The sequence below is a fragment of the Bubalus kerabau genome, chromosome 4 (assembly GCF_029407905.1).
Source record: "Bubalus kerabau isolate K-KA32 ecotype Philippines breed swamp buffalo chromosome 4, PCC_UOA_SB_1v2, whole genome shotgun sequence".
Lineage (NCBI taxonomy): Eukaryota > Metazoa > Chordata > Mammalia > Artiodactyla > Bovidae > Bubalus > Bubalus kerabau.
The window spans coordinates 103,538,437-103,564,220 of NC_073627.1; the positions used below are offsets into that span (position 1 = coordinate 103,538,437).

Sequence of the window (25,784 nt, forward strand, 5' to 3'; positions counted from 1 at the left end):
TCACCAGACATTCAGACACAATGAGCAGCTACCACAAGAGCACGAGGGTAAGTATGTCATAGTGAAGGTGGCAAAAGTACCTGCTGGCAGTGCATGTCTCTGATGGCATCACAGAAGCAACATGGCCCTAGACCACCTGCCTCAAATTTGTAATGAAAACTAAACAATTTGTTTGCCATTTGTGGTAAGGTCTCTACTACTGACTCCTCTGCCTTACACAAAAGGCAAAGAATAAAAGGAAAGATATACCAATTTGAAGGCAGAGTTGGAAAGAACAGCAAGGAGAGATAAGAAAGCCTTCCTCAGTGATCAATGTAAAGAAACAGAGGAAAACAATAGAATGGGAAAGTCTAGAGATCTCTTGAAGAAAATTAAAAACACCAAGAGAACATTTCATGCAAAATGGGCACAATAAAGGACAGAAATGGCATGGACCTAACAGAAGCACAAGCTATTAAGAGGAGGTGGCAAGAATACACATGAAAACTATACAAAATAGATCTTCATGACCCAGATAACTATGATGATGTGATTACTCATCTAGAGTCAGACATCCTGGAATGTGAGGTCAAGTGGGCCTTAGGAAGCATCACTACAAACAAAGCTAGTGGAGGTGATAGAATTCCAGTTGAGCTATTTCACTTCTAAACGACGATGCTGTGAAAGTGCTGCATTCAATATGCCAGCAAATTTGGAAAACTCAGCAGTGGCCACACGACTGGGAGAGGTCTGTTTTGATTCCAATCCCAAAGAAAGGCAATGCCAAAGAATGCTCAAGCTACCACACAATTGAACTCATCTCACACGCTAGCAAAGTAATGCTCAAAATTCTCCAAGCAAGGCTTCAATAGTACATCAACTATGAACTTCCAGATGTTCAAGCTGGATTTAGAAAAGGCAGAGGAACCAGAAATCAAATTACCAACATCCACTGGGTCATCGAAAAAGCAAGAGAGTTCCAGAAAAACATCTATTTCTACTTTATTGACTATGCCAAAGCCTTTGACTGTGTGGATCACAATAAACTGTGGAAAATTCTCAAAGAGATGGGAATACCAGACCACCTGACATGCCTCCTGAGAAATCAACAAGCAACATTTAGAACTGAACATGGAACAACAGACTATTTCCAAATCTGGAAAGGAGTACATCAAGGCTGTATACTGTCACCCTGCTTATTTAACTTATATGCACAGTACATCATGAGAAATGCTGAGCTGGATGAAGCACAAGCTGGAATCTCAAGATTTCTGGGAGAAATACCAATAACCTCAGATATGCGGATGACACCACCCTTATGGCAGAAAGTGAAGAAGAACTAAAGAGCCTCTTGATGAAAGTGAAAGAGGAGAGTGAAAAAGTTGGCTTAAAACTAAACATTCAGAAAACTAAGATCATGGCATCCAGTCTCAACACTTCATGGCAAACAGATGGGAAAACAGTGGAAACAATGAGAGACTTTATCTTCTTGGGCTCCAAAATCACTGCAGATGGTGACTGCAGCCATGAAATTAAAAGACGCTTCCTCCTTGGAAGGAAAGTTATGACCAACCTAGACAGCATATTAAAAAGCAGAGACATTACTTTGTCCACAAAGGTAGTCTAGTCAAGGCTATGGTGTTTCCAGTAGTCATGTATGGATGTGAGAGTTGGACTATAAAGAAAACTGAGCGTTGAAGAATTGATCCTTTTGAACTGTGGTGTTGGAGAAGACTCTTGAGAATCCCTTGGACTGCAAGGAGATCCAACCAGTCCATCCTAAAGGAAATGGAAGGACTGAAGCTGAAGCTGAAACTCTAATACTTTGGCTACCTGATGTGAAGAACTGACTCATTGGAAAAGACTCTGATGCTGGGAAAGACTGAAGCCAGGAGGAGAAGGGGACAACAGAGGATGAGACGGTAAGATGGCATCACTGACTCGATAGATGTGAGTTTGAGTAAGCTCTGGGATTCGGTGATGGACAGGGAAGCCTGCCATGCTGCAGTCCATGGGGTTGCAAAGAGTCGGACATGACTGAGCAACTGAACCGAAATGAACTACTACTGACAGTAAAATAATGTCTAATACATTTCCTCCTTAGTAAGCAAATGCACAGGTCCCCAACTTGTCCCATTCTCTGGTGGATCTAAGAAAGTAATATCATTATCAGAGTCTGTGATGTTGATGTGATCCTCCTAAAGAAGTAGTTAAGCCACTTAGTTTTTGAAAGGTACCAAAGTGTGGGCAGGGCTTGAGCCTCTTTACAACTATTAATGCCAGGCAAATTACAATTAACATAAAGAATATATATGTTTCTCCCTATTCCTACAGGACTTTATCTACTTTTTCCTCTGTTTCTTCTTGCTGTTTTTTCCACCTTACTTCATTTCTTCCTCAATGCTGCTTCGCACTTAAAGCAACCTTAGATTTAGCACACTCGAATAACACCTGGCAGAGGGCTCAAATAAGATCCTTTTGTTCTTCATGAAGAAAAACAACTTAAGGTATTGTCAGTGGTCTCATTTTCATTCCTCTTAGTGAAAAAAATCTAGATCATATACATAAGCTCAACATTATTCCTTCAACAAAAAAGAAAATACTAACAATTTGCCAGAATATTAAACTACATTTTCTCATTTAGAACATACGAAAAATAATTTTTTAAAAAATTAAATGTATAAACCTAGAAACAGACAAAATCATTTTATAATTTTAGTGATATCTCTTTTTTTAAAAAATCCTGATTTAGAACATAATTAGAATCATACTCCTGGGACTCATGTAACTGTCCCAGTGACCCCAAAAGCCCACAGACAGGTGATGATTTATTTTGAGAAACCAATGCTAAGAAGCTAGCAAGGGCAAGCAACTACCCAAACTCTCCATCTCAGCCAGACTTGTCACCCTTTTCCCCCTCAGGGATGGAACTCTATGTGGGACTCATGTGTGTGTCTATCAATTTAGCACTTCCACAGCCAAAACTGCTTTTCCCCACAGTGATCCCACCTAACCCTCTCATGTGCAAGACAGGCACTTTGAGTCAGCAGTCATATACTCTGAGGTCAGCCCGCAAATCAGCTTAATCTTCTTCTATCAACAATTCTCTAACAATACTCTTCTGAAAACACAGCTTCCAGAACTGATGGGACATTCTACATGCAATGTGACAAATGAATAGAAGTACTATTACACACACACACCCCCACCCCTGGTCTGGATGACATAACTTGAGATCATCAGGCTAAGACTTCATTCACTAAAGATCAGCCATAATACGCTGGCAGATAATGAGTTCTTATTAAATAGAAGCTTTAACACAGAATGAAAATCTAAAAGTTACAATCCAAGGCCAATAGCTCTCTCTTAGCATGAAAGCATGTCTAGAATGACAGTATTTTCCCTTGGATGTGAAAATTACACATACAGCTAGTGTTTTGGCTTCAAAATATTCCTTATTTCAGGATAAATCATATCCTAACATGATAAAAATATAAAATGGAAAGGACACTGGTGACTCAGTTTAAATATTTTACAGTTTAAATATTTTATCTAAAATATTTAATATTTTAGAAACCTGGTGCCTTAGAAAAATTTGTTGTCCAACAGCACCATCTGGTGGATGAACATATTTAAGCCACCCCACTGCAGGTTCGTGACATTGTAAAGAGGCAATGATCAAGACCATTCCCAAGAAAAAGAAATGCAAAAAGGCAAAATGATTGTAAAATAGTTGTCTGAGGAGGCCTTATAAATAGCTGTGAAAAAAAAGAGAAGCTAAAGGCAAAGGAGAAAAGGAAAGATATACCCATCTGAATGCTGAGTTCCAAAGAATAGCAAGTAGAGATAGGAAAGGCTTCCTCAGTGATCAATGCAAAGACAAAGTAAAACAACAGAATGGGAAAGATTAGAGATGGCTTTAAGAAAATCAGTGATACCAAGGGAACATTTCATTCAAAGATGGGCACAATAAAGGATAGAAATGGTATGGACCTAACAGAAGCAGAAGATATTAAGAGGTGGCAAGAATACACAGAACTATACAAAAAAAGATCTTAATGACCCAGATAACCACAATGGTGTAATCACTCACCTAGAGCCAGATATCCTGGAGTGCGAAGTCAAGTGAGCCTTAGGAAGCATCACTACAAACAAAGCTAGTGGAGGGGACAGAATTCCAGCTGAGCTATTTCAAATCCTGAAAGATGATGCTGTGAAAGTGCTGCTCTCAATATGCCAGCAAATTTGGAAAACTCAGCAGTGGCCACACGACTGGAAAAAGTCAGCTTTCATTCCAATCCCAAAGAAAGGCAATACCAAAGAATGCTCAAACTACCACACAATTGAACTCATCTCACACGCTAGCAAAGTAATGCTCAAAATTCTCCAAGCAAGGCTTCAACAGTACATGAACCGAGAATTTTCAGATGTTCAAGCTGGATTTAGAAAAGGCAGAGGAACCACAGATCAAATTGCCAACATCAGCTGGATTAACTAAAAAGCAAGCGAGTTCCAAAAAAACATCTACTACTTTATTGACTACACCAAAGCCTTTGACTGTGTGGAGCACAAACTGCAGAAAATTCCTCAAGAGATGGGAATACCAGACCACCTGACCTGCCTTTTGAGAAATCTGTATGCAGGTCAAGATGCAACAGCTAGAACTGGACATGGAACCACAGACTGGTTCAAAACTGGGAAAGGAGTACATCAAGGCTGTATATTGTCACCCTCCTTATGTAACTTATATGCAGAGTACATCATGCAAAATGCCGTGCTGGATGAAGCACAAGCTGGAATCAAAATTGCCAGGAGAAATATCAATAACCTCAGATACGCAGATGATACCACCCTTACGGCAGAAAGTGAAGAACTAAAGAGCCTCTTGATGAAAGTGAAAGAAGAGAGTGAAAAAGTTGGCTTAAAACTCAACATTCAAAAAACCAAGATCATGGCATCCAGTCCCAACACTTCATGGCAACAGATGGGATAACAGTGGAAACAGTGACAGACTTTCTTTTCTTAGGCTCCAGAATCATTGGAGATGGTGACCGCAGCCATGAAATTAAAAGACACTTGCTCCTTGGAAAGAAAGTTATGACCAACCTAGACAGCATATTAAAAAGCAGAGACATTACTTTGTCCACAAAGGTCGTCTAGTCAAGGCTATGGTGTTTCCAGTAGTCATGTATGGATGTGAGAGTTGGACTATAAAGAAAGCTGAGCATTGAAGAATTGATCCTTTTGAACCGCGGTGTTGGAGAAGACTCTTAAGAATCCCTTGGACTGCAAGGAGATCCAACCAGTCCATCCTAAAGGAAATCAGTCCTGAATATTCATTGGAAGGACTGAAGCTGAAGCTGAAGCTCCAATACTTTGGCCACCTGATGCGAAGAACTGACTCACTGGAAAAGACCCTGATGCTGGGAAAGATTGAAGCCAGGAGGAGAAGGGGATGACAGAGGATGAGATGGTTGGATGGCATCATGGACTCAATGGACATAAGTTTGAGCAAGCTCCAGGATTTGGTAATGGACAGGGAAGCCTGGCGTGCTGCAGTCCATGGGGTTGCAAAGAGCTGGACATGACTGAGCAAATGAACTGAACTGAACTACAGGAAGATAAGAGAGTCATCTGCAAGGTTAAATGCCAGTAATACTAAAATCTTAGTATAAAAAGATTCATATGCTTTCAGCCAGTGGATTTCTTCTAAAGGGGTTCTTGACAAAATTCTAATGCAAAAGAATTCTAGAACTCAAAAAATTCCTTATCTAAGACTTCGATTCACCTTCTTGAAGAAATGTTACTTAAAGCAAAAATGTTTAAGCTGAGAGGAACCTCAGAGAGCTGTTAATTCAATCCTTTCCCTTTATAGACTCTAAGGCAACAACTGTTTTCCTGAAAGTCACAGCTAGGGATGGCAGACATGAATTATTATATAAGTAAATAGGCCAAATATTTTATGCTATTTAATACAGCTTTCTGTTTTTCTGTGGAGAAAGGCAGGAAATGAGGCAGTGTTGGTGGCAAAGTGCCTCTGTTAGCAGTGGGTTACCAGAGGTTAAAGTGCCTCATGGGTTAGTGATGATCTGGTCACCCCTCAGTGCATCATGGGCCAACCCTACCCTAACCCTAGGAACTGTCATACCCTCCTTGCTCTGCGGCCCCCACCGTCCTTCTCCACCTTAGATTTATCTGCTTCCCCTGCTCAAGAAAATCATCCTACCAATAAAAATGAGATACAATGAATGTTAAATCATCCCGTTGAAGAACATCTGTAATCATGGCAAAGCATTCACTATGTGCTAAAGTGAGAGGGAGAAGAGACAAAACCAAACTGTGTTCACCATGATACCACACCTGTTCAAAAAAACTACTGAGCACTAAACAGAGAAAAAGCATTGGAAGGGAAGACGCTAAACTCTTTTGACAGCTCTTGTTTCTGAATGCCAGGATTATGAGTGATTTCAATTTTCTCTGTCATTTAATGCTTTTCATCATTTTTATAATACTTGTATTAACAAAAGTAATTTTTACCTAAAAAAGTTATGCATTTATAATCGTAGACTATAAAGAAAAAAAAATGGAAAACTAGAAAGAGTACATACACACACATCCATCTATCCAATACATCTGTAGCAAAAAAAAAGAAAAAATTCCCTAGCTCTCATGAAGAAATATGCAGTAAAAGATGTAATTTTTTGTCTTTTTAAGGTTTGTCACTGTATTTTTCAAACAGCTTTAAATTTTCTATCAATTATCTATTAATAAATACATGGATGATAAAAGTAATAGACTAGCAAATTAATATGAAAGGAATATCTTACAAACACAGTTTAAAATATTTTATATATCTTAAGATGCAGGAACTTGAGTTTACACCCCAAGCCCATTTTCTGCTTAAAAAATTTTGCTAGAGATCTATGTCAGAATTTATGGCTTGATGCTCCCCCAAATAACCCCATGACTTCGTGTTGGAGAAGCACTGTCTCGTAATGTAATTAGGTCTCTGAGGTTCATATCAGGGACACAGTGACCTGAAGGTCTATAAACAAGAACGGAAAACTGTTATCTTGCCTCAAGATGCCTGCATCATTTACATAGGGTGAGATCAGAGAAGGAATCTCCTGCTAAGTATCTTACAGCAAAGGTTTTCACAATGTTGCCCAAAGGCCACTGAGTCTGTGGCATCAAAGCCACTATCACAGCTATTCCAAGACACTGTTCTCCTTTTTCACTCTCATTCTCCCATGTGTGTAAGGTAGAGTGTGCAGAATGCTACATGATATCACAACAGATTAAATGCAAAAAGCAGATACAAGATTCTGGAAAGGGGTTTCTATTTAAGCTAGACATTAGTGAGAATTGCATGGACAGAGGAGCCTGGCAAGCTACACAATCCATGGGCCACAAAGAGGACAGTCACTTAGATATGACTAAGTGACTAGCAACCCTGAGACACTAGTGACTTAAAAAACCCATTAAAAAATACCACTTCTCTGACTAAATTCTGTGTTTAGGAAAATATAGTCCTTTTTTTTAGAAAAATAGGAATATTACATAACAATTTTTTTAATGATTTAAATATTTTTAAACCTGAGTCTGAGTGAACTCCGGGAGTTGGTGATGGACAGGGAGGCCTGGCGTGCTGCGATTCACGGGGTCGCAAAGAGTCGGACACAACTGAGCGACTGAACTGAACTGAACTAAAACCTTCTCAGTTTTAATTTCTAATACAATAAACAAGGATAGATACAACCCACATAAACAAGAGCTCTTTGAAGTCCATAATAAATTATTAAAAGTATAAATAAGTGCTGAAAAGGCCAAAATTTGAGAACTACTATCTCAGTTGGTTCAGAAAAACACCCACTTGGGATCATGACCACTCTGGGGTCAAGATCACTCTGACCCCACCCTCCTCCCTCCTTCCTAAAAGCACTCTCCAAGCCTCTTGCCATGACCAGTTCCTCTTATAAGCCATTATATGATCACACTTTCTAAAGCATGATTCTGATCCTACCCCTTCCCTATTAAATAATCTCAAACCATTCTTCAAGATGTAGAGAGTGATAACCAAAAAATTTCAGAAAACTCCATGATCTGGCCTTAGGCCATTTTACCAATGTCATGTACACATCAACCCTACTATTATTTAGGTGCGTTCTTGGAAGCAGATGTTACAAGAGAGTCTATGAGAAATGATCCCTGCCATCACTGGACTCAGAGTTTATGTGAAACAAACAGAAATAATGCAAGTATCCTTCATTTTCTGTCCTCATTTTCCAAATATCTGCTGTAGTAACATATTTTTTTACCCTAAATTCACTGACCAAATCAAAAACTCTATAATGACCTGTGAACATCCACCACCAGAAAGCTTTCAGTTGCATACAAATCTATGTAAAGTAACAAAGACGGCAATTCAGTTATATCTCAGTTCTTGTCCTTAAAGGATTATGCTTTGTGCCCAGCATAAATGTACTGGGCATCACTGCTACCATCTTCCAAGCACTATTGGTGAAAATGTGTTCTTCACATGTGGAAAAAACTGAGAAGAAAGAAAGTGAGCATAGAGAGAGCTGAAGGTGACGGCACACAGTATTGGAGGGCAGTGCACAAGACGGGATCTCAGCATGTCCACACCTCACAACACAGCCAAGTTGCTCCTGGGAAGCTGAATTGTGTTACTTGAACCAACACCATACATAAAAAACTAGAGAAACTCCCTGTGCAGTAGACTGATAAGTCATTCTCAGTGTAGGAGACCACTGAGTACCAGGCTGGTACAGGAGATGACAGACACCTTCAATGATATGATGCTCAGTGGCTCAGTCGTGTTCGACTCTTTGTGACCCCCATGGACTGTAGCCCGCCAGGCTCCTCTGTCCATGGGATTTCCCAAGCAAGAATACTGGAGTGGGTTGCCATTCCTCCTCCAGGGGATTGTCCTGACCCAGGGATCGAACCCACATCACAGGCGAATTCTTTACCACTGAGCCACCGGGAAAGCCCAAGGCAGTTGCAAAGTGGAGGAACATGATGTCAGCAAAGCAGGTGACTTTCAAAGCAAGACTGGGAGAACAGTGATAAAACCGTGCAAGCTGTGGGTCACGGGTGAAGTGGCCTCCCCTCACAGTGAGATGTGCTATCTTCCTCCAATGAACTGCTGAAAACTATCATCAAAGACAGTTCCCCACAAGGGAAACAGTCAATTATAATGCCATGTCATCCCACAGGGTTATTCAAAAGAAAGAAGTACCTAGACATTAAGCTTCCAAAGAAGGCTAAACTCCTGTGAGACAGGAACCTTGCTGGTGAATTATTGTGAAAAACATCATCTCAAAGGGGCCACTGTGACAGCAATGCCTGTTAGGATATGAATGAAGTAGTCAAATCAGAAAGCCCAGATGATGGAGGAGACAGGTGAGGCTTAGGGAAGGAAGTGTCTGTCACCACTCAACCAAGGGAAAACCCTGCAAAGAAGACGGTTTTGAAAACAGATTAATACTATTTGAGATCCTTCTAGTGTTATCAAGAAGATACTAGCCAGCTTAAGGAAAGTACGTGGAACTTCATTTTTAAACCTTGATTTAAAGACCAATGACCATCAATAAGAGAATCACCACTGTACATATGATAGATAATGTTAGAAATGCAGCCCAAATGAGCACAGAACACAAGCCTGAATGACTTACTGTCACTGTACTAATGTTAGTGAAAAATGTTAATGCCTAGTCTTAGCCCTCACAAACAGAACAAAGAGATGCACTCTGTCTTCAAACATCTGTGGAAGTATGGCTGTTGGCTATCCCAGAAATATTATACCTTCTTTTTTTCCCTTAAGATATGGGTTTATTTTAACGTCCCTTAGTCAAGCTGAATCATCACACATAGTTACAGCACCTTTTTCTCCCTGTTCATCTTTTCTCTTTATCTGTTGTTTTTGTGTTTGTTTGGTGAAGTAACTCCCATGTTTCTATAAACAGAGAACTAATTTTTTTTAATGAACAGTGTACAAAGGTTAATTAAAACTTTTTCTTTTTCCTTCCATGCTGCACAGTTTGCAGGATCTTAGTTCCCAACCAGGGACAGAACACAGACCTGTGTCAGTGAAAGCACAGAGTCCTAACCACTGGACCACCAGGGAATTTCCTCATTAAAACTTTCTTTATCAGTATACCAGTCCTTAGTAAAATATAACCAAAATAAGAGTTTCAGATCTTGGGACTCTTATGTTTCTGTTACTGTTTCCAAGGACTCATCAAACGCCACCCAAAAACACAGGTGGCTCTATTTCTAAGTTCAGGAACTTCTTTACTTACAGAAGGTCCCTGACATTACCAAATTTCATTTCAGGTTCTTAACATAATCAATATAAATATAGTCATAGTCAAGATAGCAACATGGTCATAACTAAAAACATTCAGAATTTTACCTATATCTTAAAAAAGTTTTGAGAATCCTTCCCCAAAAGCAAATAATTTGTGCCTTTGTATTAGGAGTTGGCAAACCTTTTCTGCAAAGGACTTAGCTTTTGTGGGCCATACAATCTGTCACAATGACTCAACTCTCCCACTGTAGTGCAAAAAACCATATATAATATGTAGATGGACAATAAGGCTATGCTCCAATAAAACTTCATTTACAAAGACAAGCAAGGCTTTGCATCATACATTCAAAGACTGGGCTTTGTCATGTCATGCCTTTGATAGGCTTGGCATTTTGGTTTAAAAAGTAGTAACTACCTTAAGGGCTTCCCTGGTGGCTCAGTGGTAAAAGAATCCACCTGCCAATGCAGGAGACAAGGACTTGATCCCTGGATCGGGAAGATCCCCTGGAGAAGGAAATGGCAACCCACTCTAGAATCTTGCCTAGGAAACCCCATGGACAGAGGAGCCTGGCGGACTATAGTCCATGGGGTCACAAGAGTCAGACATGACTAAGCAACTAAACAACAGCAACTTCCTTACATCATGCTACTGTTACTGCTGCCAGAGGCCACTGCCCATGGTGCTGAGATTTTTAAGTATATCCTAAGGAAATCAAGCTCTGAAAACATCAGTCGAATGAAAGAGGGACCAAGACTTCTCCCCTGGAATCTCCAGACCCTAGTTCCTTTACTATAAGACTGATGGTCCTCAACCAGTCCGTTACGAACACCCTCACCCCTAATTCCTATGTTGTATCCACAACTGGATCAACACTACAACGGCACCCCTTTTTGTCCCTTAACAGACTTCCTTGGTGCTACAAGATAAATATCCAAGCAGGAAGGGCCCCTACAATCCATCTCCCACCAGGCTGATCTTCTCCCTCAGATCCTACAGCCACTATTCCAGGTCTGCCTCACTTTCCTTAAGCCCAAGCTCACCAAAAAACCTTCAAATTCAGTTTTTAAAAAAAGAAAGAGGGGAGAGACAAATTATTAAGTGCAATCTTATCCTTCAATTTACCTAGTTTCTGTCCCATTCTTCTCTCCTCTCCCTCTACCTGTCTTGAACTTGCTCATCTAGACCAAGCTCATCTCTCCTACAAAAAAAAAATCTTCCTTCTACAGCAAGCTACTCAAAGTGCCTCTCTGGGCTCCCTGGAACCCCACACCTGTCCCCCAAGTCTGTGAATTACCTGAGAACCAGGATCCTTATTCACCTGCGCACCCTGCACAAACTGTTTCTCTTACGTTCCCCACACCCTCTCTAGGAACTCCTATCCCCACCAATAGAAGGTTATGAATTTTGAATCCTTCTTTCAACATGAAAAGGAATAGCCATAACTAGAAATTAGGCAGGAAAGTGAACTACAATTTGATGACTATGCTGTTGCTGCTAAGTCGCTTCAGTCGTGTCCGACTCTGTGCGATCCCATAGACGGCAGCCCACCAGGCTTCCCGTCCCTGGGATTCTCCAGGCAAGAACACTGGAGTGGGTTGCCATTTCCTTCTCCAATGCATGGAAGTGAAAAGTGAAAGTGAAGTCGCTCAGTCGTGTCCGACTCTTAGCAACCCCATAGACTGCAGCCTACCAGGCTCCTCCGTCCATGGGATTTTCTCGGCAAAAGTACTGGAGTGGGGTGCCATTGCCTTCTCCATTGATGACTATAATCCCTTTCAAAATAATGCTATGAACCATAAAAAACCAACATCCAATACAATTTAAATACTGAACTGCACAGTTAAACAATGCAAAGATATAACAGGAAAGAGCAAAACAACACACAAGCTTTTTCCAATGCACATTCATTGCAATGATTTCAAATGTTCCTGACACAAGTTATTATTACACTCACTCTTCATTACTCTCTTTAACACACTCTTTCTCTTGTTGCTCTCCATCTACCTCAAGGGGGCAAATACAAGTTACTCTTCATTTGCTTGAATTTAGTTGTCTTGAGTGTGATTGGTTTTGTTTACCAGTACCAGTTCACAACATCTCTCATGTCTTTCTTTATGCTACAAAAGCACTGAAAATGTCAGCTCAGTTCTGGAGTTACTAAATGCCCCTACAGAAATTCCATAAAATACTATGCCTTGTAGGTCCTACCAAAATGACAGATTTCTGGCTCCAAAACTTGTAAATAATGAGGGTGCTTTAAAAACTGCATGTTTACAAACCAGTGAATTTTGTTCATCAAATTTTAATAACTAAAGTTACTCAAATCTGAAGTCTAAAGTCAATGTTCCCTTGAAGCAATGCCATTGTGTAACTGGTTTTCAAACACAAGCAGTAAATTAATAAGCACTACAAAACTAAGCCCATCAGCCTCATCTGTGCTGTCAACAATTATATTATTTTACTATCAAATATGAAAAGCTAGTTCAGGGCAGCTTTATGTTAGCTGTTCTGAAAATCATATGCTGTTTCTACTCCATAATTATATTTGCAAAAAAGGAACAAAGAGCTCAATGACCCCAAGGTGTGGCTAGAAAAAAATCTTGACTAAGTTTTATTTTTGAGCCTTAAGACACGCAACCTCTCAGCCCAAAATTCAGATGATTCCTCAGCTGCCTTTCTTTCACAAACCTGAAAACTTGCCAGGATACCAGAGGGAAGAAACCACGGAGAAGACACAAAATAAACCATGAGCTCAGGGGACATTTGCAGGTGACACAGACCTAGCTTTACACATTTCCACAACTGTGAGACTGACTCTACGTAATGACTTCCTTAAAACTGGTGTGGAGAATAGGGGCACCTAGCAGCCTACCAGCCTCATAACTTTGAGAAAACACTAACTTTTCTGGGCCTCAACTGAAAATACCAACAGTATTCGCTTGGCCTCACCCATTTCAAGATGCCATCTTCTGTAAGGAAGATTTAGTACTAATGGCACCCATTTTCTTAAATGTAAGTAAACAAAACATGCAAACTTAAAAGAGATTTGTCGCTATTAAAGAATAAATCAATAAGAATATACTTGGAGTACAAATGAATCACTTTGCTATGCAGCAGAATTTAACACAACATTGTAAATCAAATATACTTCAATTTCTTAAAAGGAGGGAAAAAGAATATACATGGAATTGAAATACCAAAAAACACAGCAAAGACTTAATATAAGGTACAATCTGAAACCGCTGGAGCTAGAATGCACTGAAATGATCCTCTGGAGAGCAATACTGAAAATGCTTCTAAAGCAAAGCACCTCAGCCTTTGAGGTGGGGAAACACAAACACACATGCAAGTATATATACACACTAACATAAAAGGCCAAAAGGAAACCACAGAGGTTATGCTTGTTTGGTAAGTTTATAAGTAATCTTTTCTTCATTTTTTTCTCTATTTTTAAATTTTTCTATACAAGTATGTACTAACTTAACAATACATTATCAATATGGAGGTTACTTATACTGGTGAAAATCCAAAAGGGGGAAAAAGAAAGAATGTTTTCCCTTTTTTAACTTGTAATATTCCAAACATACATATTTTAAACATCATGTATCCATCATCTAGCTTCATTTGCCAATACTTGGCCAATCGTCACTCAACTATATACATTCCACTTTATGTCCTGAGATATTTTAAAAACAAATTCCAGAACGCATGTTATTTTACCTATATATTTTTCAGTGTACAGTCTCAATTTATAAGGAAAATATATGTCTATGTGCATGTGTATATATATATCTAGGTATATATATTAATGTAAGTGTTTGTGTGTATGTGTGTTTGCAGAAACCTGCAAACTTGCCAGGATACCACAGGGAAGAAGCCACACAGAAGACACAAAATAAAAACATATATAAAAACATATAAAAAATAAAAAAACATATATATAAATAAAAACATATACAAAAAGTATATTCTCTTTCCCTACTTTTAAAAAATTGAAGTATATTTGATTTACAATGTTGTGTTAAATCCTGCTGTATAGAAAAGTGATTCATTTGTACTCCAAGTATATTCTTATTGACTTATTCTTTAGTAAAGACAAAGCCACCATGCCATCATCACATTGAATAGGACATCAGTAATTTCACAGTATCACCTAATACCCAGCCCATTTTCAAAAATAACAATGGTTTTTTCAGACTTCCTTGGTGGCACAGTGGACAAGAGTCTGCCTGCCAATGCAGGGAACATGAGTTTGACCTCTGGTCTGGAAAGATTCACCTGGCGCGGAGCAACTAAGCCCATGCACCGAAACTTCTAAGGCTGTGCTCGTAGAGCCTGCGAGTCACAACTACTGAAGCCTGCACGCTCTGGGGCCCACGAGCACAACTACTGAGCCAGCGTGCTCCAACTACTGAAGCCTATCTGCTTAGAGCCTGTGCTCTGCAACAAGAGAAGCCACCACAATGAGAAGCCCATGCACCACAACTAGAGAGTAGCCCCCACTCTGCAACTAGAGAAAGCCCTGCACAGCAATGAAGACCCAGCACAGCCAAAAATATACTACTTTTTTAAAAAATAAAGGGAAATTCTTGACTGGATCCTTCATATGGGGGAAAAAGCAGTTTATAAAGAACATTACTGGGAAACTTAAGAATCTATGAACATAGTCTCTATATTAGATACTATTATATAAATGTTGAAAGTCACTCAGTCGTGTCCGACTCTTTGCAACCCCATGGACCATACACTCCATGGAATTCTCCAGGCCAGAATACTGGAGTGAGTGGCCTTTCCCTCCTCCAGGGGATCTTTCCAACCCAGGGATCGAACCTAGGTCTCCCGCATTACAGGCAGATTCTTACCAGCTGAGCCACAAGGGAAGCCCAATATAAATCTTAAATTGCCTTATAACTGAAAGATTCATGCTGAAATAATTAAGGGTAAACTGTCATGATGTTTGTAACTCACTCTCAAATGTTACAGCAAAGGGACAGAGAGACAGAAACAAAGATAGAGTGACAGAGAAACAAAAAGCAAATGCGGCAAAATTAACAACTCGTGAATCCATGTAAAGGCATCAAGTGTTCACTGCATTACTTCAACTTTTTGGCAGGCAAGAAATTTTTCAAAATAAAACAATGGAAAATGTAAAAAAGGTTTCAAAAGGAAAAAAAATTAATAGGATTTTAAGTATTGGGGAAGGCAAGAAGGGTAACATTATATCAAGCAGATTATGTTCTCATGAAAAATAAGTGGAAAGACTGCAATGTGTATTTAAAAAAAAAATTCCTCACAATTTGGGGGCAGTAAAAAAAAGAGAATATAAGCATGTTACAGGAAAGCAAAAAAGCAAATTAAAGTCAAGTCACTCAGTCTTGTCCAACTCTTTGCGACCCCATGAACTATAGCCTACCAGGCTCCTCTGTCTGGGATTTTCCAGGCGAGAGTACTAGAGTGGGTTGCCATTTCCTTCTCCAGGGGATCTTCCCGACCCAGGGATAGAACCTGGGTCTCCAGCATTGCAGACAGATACTTTACCATCTGAGCCACAACACATATTAATACTACTTTTTTTCTTAAGGTGGTACTATTATGAATAATATTTCCTGTTTCCCAAGTATTTTTATAATGTACTTTTGCTTTTAAAAATTCTGAGTGTAATTTAAAGACTAGCTGGATAACTACATACTATTTTACTGTTGAACAGTCTCAGGTATTTGTACAATTAGCTAGTTTCAATTTAAAACCCAGCAGCAGTAGCAATCATACTGATGTCTTTATTTCCTCTTGTCCTATGAGGAGTTATGGATCACACAAAGCACAACAAATAACTGCTTCTCAACCACCTAAAACGGTAACAAAAACAGTAACATGAAATGATACCTTATAAAACCCACTATAATAGAAATATACCTCATCATATATGCTCCCATTAATGTCTGCACCATAAATGGGTGCCACGAAGGTTAAGTTCTTCCAGTACTTGCGCTCCAAATCTTCATAATCCAAGTATCTTGGGGTACAGTACCTGGAAAAGGGAGAGGAAACAAAGCACAAACAGTAAAGACAATTTTAAGGTTTTCCCTACCCATCACTTTCTAAGCAAAATTCTATCAAAATTAAAATACTGCATCCTCATGCTGTCAAATCTAACAAGTATATATGTAAATGTATTTATCATAGATCTCTCAAAACTCTCCTAAGTAATTCTATATGAAAACTTCATTTTTTGACTAAGAAATACACTTCCATGAAAGTACCAACAACAGAAGCAAAAAGTTAGTTAAAACTCATTATTTTATCCTTCAAAACATTTTCTAAACTCTTTAACCAATTATACTATACTTGAACAATTTAAAATGTATGAAGTAGAGATTCCACTAAAATTTAGTGTAAATGAAATAAGCTATTTAATACTTGAAGGATGACTCTGGAAAGAAAAATAAGGAAAAAAAAAAAAAGAATGACTCTGAAAATGGGCACTAGAAGATGGAGAACAGAATACAATAAACAGTTTATAAGAAATTGGATGAAACTGCTTCTGCTATCTTGTTTTGGCATTGAACTTTTTATTAGAGTTCTTACAGAGTATGAAAGCAAACCAATCCAGTCTATGATTGAAGTTTCACATTCTCAATTGAGATCTGAAACAATACAACAACAAAAAAAAACTCAAGATAAACTTGAATTAACTATCAAATGTTTAATTCCTTGGGAATACCAATTATGCTCTATAACAGAACTTCCTATAGAATAAAAGCTTCTTCAACTACCATCAAGTGCTTACTATGTCAAATACAGGTTGTTTTTTTCTAAGATCATCCAAAGGACTCAATGTAATGCATACCCATCCAGGGAATTTAGACAATGACGTTTTTAGGTTGGATAGTGATTGGTTTGGTGGGGAAGGGGTGTTTCTAGATTAATGTTTTGATCTAAGACCTTAACTACCATATCAAAAAAAAAATTTTTAAGGTAATTTAATAATAACTGTGACAGTTTCTAAATATATCCACAAATTCTTTGATACATCTCCCTTCAAGATATACAGTTTAATTCTCCTCCCCTTAAATATGGGCTGCACTTGGCATATAACAAATAGAACATGGCAGAAATGATAGTCAAGAAACAGGTAATGAAAAGACCGTTTGTTTTTCATCTTGGTAACTTCTGGATCACTTGCTTCCGAAGAAGTTAGATGCCACACAACACAAGGAATAGCTCTTGCAGCAAGGAACTCAGGACTCCAGCCAACAGCCACATAAGGGAAGGAATCTTGGAAGAAAATTCTCTAGACACAGTCAAGTCTTCAGGTGACAGCAACCCCACCCAACATGACTATAACCTCATCATGGTCCTGAACCACAGCCACCCTGCTAAGCCACTCTTAGCCTCCTGACCTTTAGAAACTGAGATGTTAAATGTTTACTGATCTAAGATACTAAGGTTTGGGGTCATTCATTACATAGCAACAGGTGACTAATACAATAATGGTGGCCATTCAAGTCATTCAAGGATTTTCCTTTCTTTTTTTTTTTTAAACTATTTATTTATTTGGTTGTGCCCAGCCTTAGTTACAGCATGTAGGATCTATTTCCCTGACCAGGGATTGAACCCAGGCCCCTAGCATTGAGAGCACAGTCTTAGCCATTGGACCACTAGGAAAATCCCCAAGGATTTTCTTTTTAAATTATTCTTCTAATATCTGTAACTTATCATTTAAGACTTAAACATTATCACACACAGAAGAAATTGCCTAACAAAGAGGAGTCAAGCATAGAAACAAAAACTCAAGGTAAAAGACAGGGACAAAAATCCATTTACAGATACTATGAATGAGATGATAAAATGAGGAACAATTTTTCTAGAAGGCAGACAACCACCTAAAAAACAGAAACAGTTAAATGGGAAATGAAATAGACTATGCAGAAGGCTCCTGCTCTTCACAAGCTTCCATCTCCTTGGTTCCTTACCATATTCATCTACATCTTCGAAAGAAATAAAAACAGCACACTGAATCTACTCACTTGCCACTGTTGGCCAGCTGCCTGAACTCCTTCACTGTCATGGCTTTTTTCTGGATGTTGTATTGAGTGAACAGTCCTGACTGCCCTGTGACCATCTGCTGAATCGGAGCTGGAATAAGTAAGTTGTCAATGTCATCATAGCACTGCCTTGGCTTCCACTCCTTAGGAGGAATCACCTAAAAGTAAAATAATAAAATATTATTTGGAAAACATTCCACATTGTTATTTAGCTCTCATGTTCCAGCAGAATACAAGAATTCCTCATCTTTTCTATGACAAACATGTAAAAGAACTGTGGAGATTTACATTAAAGGAAATGATTTCACTCTCCCCAACATTTACCTTATGACATGACATTTTAAAACAAAATTTACTGAGTACTCACTATACCAAATACTGAACTTGCATTAATTATTTTTACTTGATATAGATAACCTATCAAGGTAAAATGGAGAGATACACAGAAATAAAATAACTTGCCAAAGTTTAAATGCTGTTTATATTATCATGAGAAAAATAAGTACAGTGCTTAGTTCAGCTGGTAAAGAATCCACACGCAATGCAGGAGACCCCAGTTTGATTCCTGGGTTGGGAAGATCCCCTGAAGAAGGGATAGGCTACCCACTCCACTATTCTTCGGCTTCCCTGGTGACTCAGATGGTAAAGAATCCGCCTGCAATGCAGGAGACCTGGGTTTGATCCCAGGGTTGGGAAGATCCGCTGGAGGAGGGCATGGTAACCCACTCCAGTATTCTTGCCTGGAGAATCCACATAGCAGGCTGGCAGGCTACAGTCCATGGAGTCGCAAAGAGTCACAATTGAGTGACTAAGCACAGCACAGTAGCAGTGCTTAGTCAATATCATTTCTTTAAATACCTCTCATCAGTTCAGTTCAGTTCAGTCGCTCAGTCGTGTCCAACTCTTTGCAACCCCATGAATTGCAGCACGCCAGGCCTCCCTGTCTATCACCAACTCCCAGAGTTCACTCAGACTCACATCCATCCAGTCAGTGATGCCATCCAGCCATCTCATCCTCTGTCGTCCCCTTCTCCTCCTGCCCCCAATCCCTCCCAGCAGCAGAGTCTTTTCCAATGAGTCAACTCTTTGCATGAGATGGCCAAAGTACTGGAGTTTCAGCTTTAGCATCATTCCTTCCAAAGAAATCCCAGGGCTGATCTCCTTCAGAATGGACTGGTTGGATCTCCTTGCAGTCCAAGGGACTCTCAAAGAGTCTTCTCCAACACCACAGTTCAAAAGCATCAATTCTTTGGTGCTCAGATTTCTTTATAGTCCAACTCTCACATCCATACATGACTACTACATGTGTGTGTACATATATCAAATATCTTTTCTTACCCTGAAACTTGCCCTTCAACCTCCTTAACTGTTCCATTCAGTTCATTTGCTCAGTTGTGTCCGACTCTGCGACTCCTGGACTGCAGCACACCAGGCCTCCCTGTCCATCACCAACTCCCGGAGCTTACTCAAACTCATGTCCATTGAGTTGGTGATGCCATCCAACCATCTCATCCTCTGTCGTCCCCTTCTCCTCCTGCCTTCTTTCCCGGCATCAGGGTCTTTTCCAGTGAGTCAGTTCTTCATATCAGGTGGCCAAAGTATTGGAGTTTCAGTTTCACCATCAGTCCTTCCAATGAATATTCAGGAATGATTTCCTTTAGGATGGACTGGTTGGATCTCCTTGCAGTCCAAGGGACTCTCAAGAGTCTTCTCCAACACCACAGTTAAAAAGCATCAATTCTTTGGCGCTCAGCTTTCTTTATAGTCCAACTCTCACATCCATACATGACTACTGGAAAAACCATAGCCTTGACTAGATGGACCTTTGTTAGCAAAGTAATGCCTCTGCTTTTCAATATGCTATCTAGGTTGGTCATAACTTTTCTTCCAAGGAGCAAGTGTCTTTTAATTTCATGGCTGCAGTCACCATGTGCAGTGATTTTGGAGCCCAAGAAAATAAAGTCTGTCACTGTTTCCACTGGTTCCCCATCTATTTGCCATGAAGTGATGGGGCCAGATGCCATGATCTTAGTTTTCTGAATGTTTAGTTTTAAGCCAACTTTTTCACTCTCCTCTTTCACCTTCATCAAGAGGCTCTTCTTTAGTTTAGTTCTCCTTAACTGTATGTATCTTTTGATAAATATAAGTTCTTCATTTTAATATGGACTTGCCTGATAGCTCAGTTGGTAAAGAATCTGCCCGCAGTGCAGGAGATCCTGGGTCAATTCCTGGGTCAGGAAGATCCACTGGAGAAGGGATAGGCTACCCACTCCAGTATTCTTGGGCTTCCCTTGTGGCTCAGCTGGTAAAGAATCCACCTGCAATGCAGGAGACCTGGATTCGATCCCTGGATTGGGAAGATTCCCCTAGAGAAGGGAAAGGCTACCCACTCCAATATTCTGGCCTGCAGAATTCCATGGTCTGTATAGTCCATGGGATCACAAAGAGTCATACATTTTAATATAATCCAATTTCTTCATTTTTGCCTTGATCTTCTGTTTAAAAAAATATAATTCCCTACTGGAGAGAATGCATACATTCTATTTTGTGTTCTAAGAGCTTTAAGATTTTGTCTTTCACATTTATATCTACACTGCACCTGCAACTGACTTTTGTGAAAGGTTCTGAGTTAGGCTTCATCAGATAAGAAAACCTGGAGTCAGGGAATGTGTGACTTGGCCAATGTTACACAATCGATAAATGGCTTGTTGTTATTGTTCAGTCACGAAGTCAGGTCCGACTCTGCGATCCCATGAAGCGCAGCATGCTAGGCTTCTCTGTCCAACACTACCTCCCTGAGTTTGCTCAAACCCACAACCATTGAGTCGGTGATGCCATCCAACAATCTCAAGCTCTGTCACCCTTCTCCTCTTGCCCTCAATTTTTCCCAGCATCAGGGTCTTTTCCAATGAGTCAGCTCTTCACATTAGGTGGCCAAAGTATTGGAGTTTCAGTTTCACCATCATTCCTTCCAATGAATATTCAAGACTGAGTTCCTTTAGGATGGACTGGTTGGATTTCCTTGCAGTCCAAGGGACTCTCAGGAGTCTTCTACAGCACCACGGTTTGAAAGCATCAATTCTTCAGCATTCAGCCTTCTTTATGGTCCAACTCTCACATCCATACTTGACTACTGGAAAAACCACAGCTTTGACTATATGGACCTTTGTCTGCAAAGTGATGTCTCTGCTTTTTAATACACTGTCTAGGTTTGTCATAGCTATTCATCCAAAAAGCAAGTGTCTTTTAATTTCGTGGCTGCAGTCACCGTACACATTGATTTTGGAGCCCAAGAAAATGAAATCTGACATTGTTTCCACATTTTCCCCATCTATGTGCCATGAAGGGATAAGACTGTGTGCCATGACCTTAGTTTTCTGAATGTTGAGTTTTAAGCCAGCTTTTTCACTCTCCTCTTTCATCTTCATCAAGAGACCCTTTAGTTCCTCCTCACTTTCTGCCAGTAAATGAATATTAACTCAAAAAAGAGATTGGGGGATCTTTAAACTCTAAACTTAATTTAATTTTCATCAGCAATAAGGTAATATTACACATTTGATTTTTTTCTAAGGTATGTTGGTTTAAAATTGCACCAGAGATAATCACACTTTACGCTACTAAGAACACATACTCAATATTTTAAGAGTGTGGACAACCGTACCAAACGGATAAACATACTTACACTGTCTTGATCATATTCTGAAAGGGCAAAGGACAGTAATGAAGAATTTTATAAATACTAACTTTTTCTTCATCAGAAATGAATGTGGTTATTCAAAAAAATAAAGCACATATTTATTCGGGCTCCTGCTTGGAAATATATCTACAATCAAAACCGACATTATGTTTAGAGTTAAATATTTTCCAGTGTTGTGAAAACCAGGCAGTTGTTCATCCCAAAAACATTGTGTAGCAAATTTTCTTCTCTAAAGTTAAATAACACAATACATTTACAAAAATCCAAATATTATCTTCATAATTATTCTGAGCTTGTATTCATTTACTCTGATTAAAGTTTAAAGTGTTCAGACAGAACTTTAAAAATCTGTAAGTTCAGGCCTATGACAAAAATTTTATTTTTCAACTATAATTTTAAATCTTAACACACCATATTTTCTCACATAGGAAGTGGAAGCACAATATATAATACTTAGGACTTTAAAATACTCAAAAGTTAAACTTTTACTTGTAAGGACTCTAAAGGAAGGAAATCCATTTCTCCTGAAGTTTACCTTCCTGATTATATCAAAATAGAAATATATGTTTTATATTAATATTTCCCCAGCCCCAGTTTGGGCCCTATACAAGTAAAAATTATCTAACTGAAATCTGTATTTGCATTACTGATCTTGAACTCTGTTGCCATTACTACCACCGACCAACTGAGAAAGGAGCATGAGGAGGAAGGCAGTGCTTCTCCCATCTTTCTGCACCTGTGGACACAGACGGCTATCTGCCACCTCCACACTACTCTTGAAGCTCTCTACTCTAGACGATAACCTCAGGCCCAGGACAGAGTATGTCCATAATACTGCTGTGGAAGAATTTGGCCATTCGTCATGTAATAATGTTTCCTTATAACCTTTCTCCACAAAAACGTACAAGTTTTACATTTAAGGACACTGTCATTTTTCACTTTCCCAATTAGACCAACAACTCTAGGTAGAAGTTAGGGTATCAAACCTCTCACTCTGGGGGGGGGCGGGGGGAACATTAAATAAGTATAAATCTAAAAAATGTTACCAACCAAGGCAGACTGTAATCTGAAGCCAAAGTCACTATTCAACCACTTTGTTCAAACCAATCAAATTGATCTTAATCAAAAATGAAGACCAATTTATTAAATAATGCATTAACAAAGAATTTCACAGATGGCTCTGTTCCCCAGGGCTAGCCCTCAAAACAAATATCAACATTAATGCAGTTTTAATGTATATAATTTCATTTTATTTGGTGCAGTTTTATATATTTGCTATTGCTGCAACTTCCAGAAGAAGAAGGGTGAAACTGAGGTGAAAAAAGTAGGTGAAACTGAGTCTTTGTGGCCTGATGTAAAAGATGGCAAATGACTAAAAAAACCATTCATTGTATTCCTAGTATAAGTAAAAGGAAATTACTGTATATCAAATCACTATCTCCATCTTTGTCAATGAGTCTCACTTGATAAAGAGCATCTGGACTCAGGTTGGTGTCTGGTTCAACACTCAGAAAATTAACTGTAGTTCTCATTAACTTTGCTCTGTCAGAGAATGTCCACAGGGGCATAGACATCCTCTCTGTACTCCAGCTCCCTCATGGGGGTAGCTGCCAATTTCTTTTCTGACGTTACTAAACGTGCCCCGGCCACGAGATGTTCACTAATCCCGAGGGAACACAGTAAGGTATACATTTTCAGGGAACAAAGAGGGAGAGCTACAGGACAAAGGGCTGCATTCAGAGCCCAGAGAAGAGGACAGCCACCCAGCTCCCTGCTGCCCAAATAAAGCCCAAACATTGCTAGCTGGTGCATTTTAAGTTTATGATCAAAAATTTGTGTGCCAAATGATTCTGAAATACCATTCTCTTCTCTTCAACTTAAACATGCTTTTTTTCTTCTCAAAGATAACCTGCAAGTGTTAAGGTTCCAAAATTGGGATCTTTGAAAGCTAACCTAATGAAAAGATTAAACTAAGGATAGCATATCTGAGAAATTCACTATAAACTTTTATCTTCTTTTTGTCGGTCTCACCCACCCCTAGTCCACTCAGCTTAATATCCCTGAATTTTAAACCTTATCCAGCAGTGACTTGAACTACACAGAAAAAAATAACAGACTGCAAGGCACAGACGGCAGAACAGTCCAACACTACAAACAGCTGCATCCAGATACAGGAGGAGGACTTGAACACCAAGCCCTGCAAGCCTGGAAGTTCGTTCTGCAGCTCCTCTCAGTGCTCCTGGACCCACCACAGAGATGGGGCTTCAAGGAGAACCGTGATGAGCCACAGTAGGGAAGGCTCTGCTGGAGCTCAGGAATTTATGTGGTGATGTCGACCTGTCCACAGAAATCTGTATTATAAACTTAACGTTTAGAACAATAATAATGGAGAAGGAAATGGCAACCCACTCCAGTGTTCTTGCCTGGAGAATCCCAGGGATGGGGGAGCCTGGTGGGCTGCCGTCGCTGGGGTCGCACAGAGTCGGACACGACTGAGGCGACTTAGCAGCAGCAACAGCAGCAGCAGCATGTTCAGAAAAATATAGTATATCCTATAAAACTAATGATGATCAAAACAGCCTTGCCAAGTACAGTCTTAAGGGATTAAACCTTAGTCTATATTAGATATTTTCTCTGACTGGTTTGTTTAACAGAATTTTCGGTATCTCTTTAAAACACTATAAAATAATCTCATGTGACTATTTTTGCATTGATTTTATAAATTTTATTGCTGCTGTTTTAAAAATCAGTGACAATACTAGTTCCTTTTTGTCTTGAGAGCTCCTTAAAATCTCAATACGCTTATTGAAAATCTCACTAAAGACATCCCTGATGGTCCAGTGGTTAATACTCTGTGTTTCCAACTTCAGGGAGCCTGGGTTGATCCATGGCTGGGAAACCCACATGCCATAAGGTACGGCCAAAAAAAAAAAAAGAAAACAACTAAAGAAAAAATAAAGTGGAACATGAATTTCTTGATTTTCATAATTCAAAGTCCATCAAAATGGTCACAAGAAAATGAGATGGTCTGTTTGGTCTTTGGGTCTGTTTGGCTGTGGTAAGATCCAAGGAAGTACCTAAAGGTCTTAGGTACTTAGGCTCATTTTCAACTGTAATAATTTAATGATTATCTCTATGGTAGTCTCAAAAAAAATGGATACATCATTAAATAGACAAACGTTTCCACATAAAAAAAAAAAAAGAACAATAATAAAATTAAGCAAGTACCAAGAAAATCTATTCTTCCGAAGAAAATTTTAAATTGAAATAGATTTCCATCACAGAAAGATACACTAATCTCAGGTTAAGGTCCAACCTAGACAACCTCTTTTTCAAAGTTCTAACTCTGCAGCTACAGGGCAACCCCGCAACGCAATCCTCAGCACCTTAGCCCTCATTGCCTATTATCCTGAGCAAGTCACATCTACCCCTGACAGCACTCCTTGCTCTTGCTCTCCTCCCCCTCAAATTCATTCTTCATGTAGAAGCCACTGTGATCTTATCAAAATTATATCACAAAACAAAACAAATGGAATTCCCTGGCAGTCCAATGGTTGGGACTCAGCACTTTAACTGCTAGGATCTTGGGTTCCATCCTTAGTCAGGGAATTAAGATCCCGCAAGCCACACAGAGCCGCCAACAAACAAGCAGCCACCGGGTCCGCCTACCCTCTGCTTTAAGCCTGTTAACGCTTCCCACTGCACCTAGAATAAGATGCCCCATGCCTT

General features: G+C 39.4%; 1 protein-coding gene across 31 annotated transcripts in view; it reads right to left on the reverse strand.

The window, feature by feature from the left end:
* The window catches only part of KDM4C (lysine demethylase 4C), a 405,440-nt gene that overhangs the window by 346,714 nt on the left and 32,942 nt on the right, over nucleotides 1-25,784 (reverse strand). For all 31 annotated transcript variants that reach the window (XR_008713536.1, XR_008713537.1, XR_008713538.1 and 28 more), the window contains 2 exons: nucleotides 18,341-18,516; nucleotides 16,227-16,341 (listed from right to left, as the gene is read on the reverse strand). Coding sequence is in view for 27 of the 31 variants with exons in the window: in XM_055578102.1 (XP_055434077.1) it covers nucleotides 16,227-16,341; nucleotides 18,341-18,516 (291 nt within the window). In the remaining 4 variants the exon portion in view is untranslated. The remainder of the gene's footprint in view (nucleotides 1-16,226; nucleotides 16,342-18,340; nucleotides 18,517-25,784) is intronic.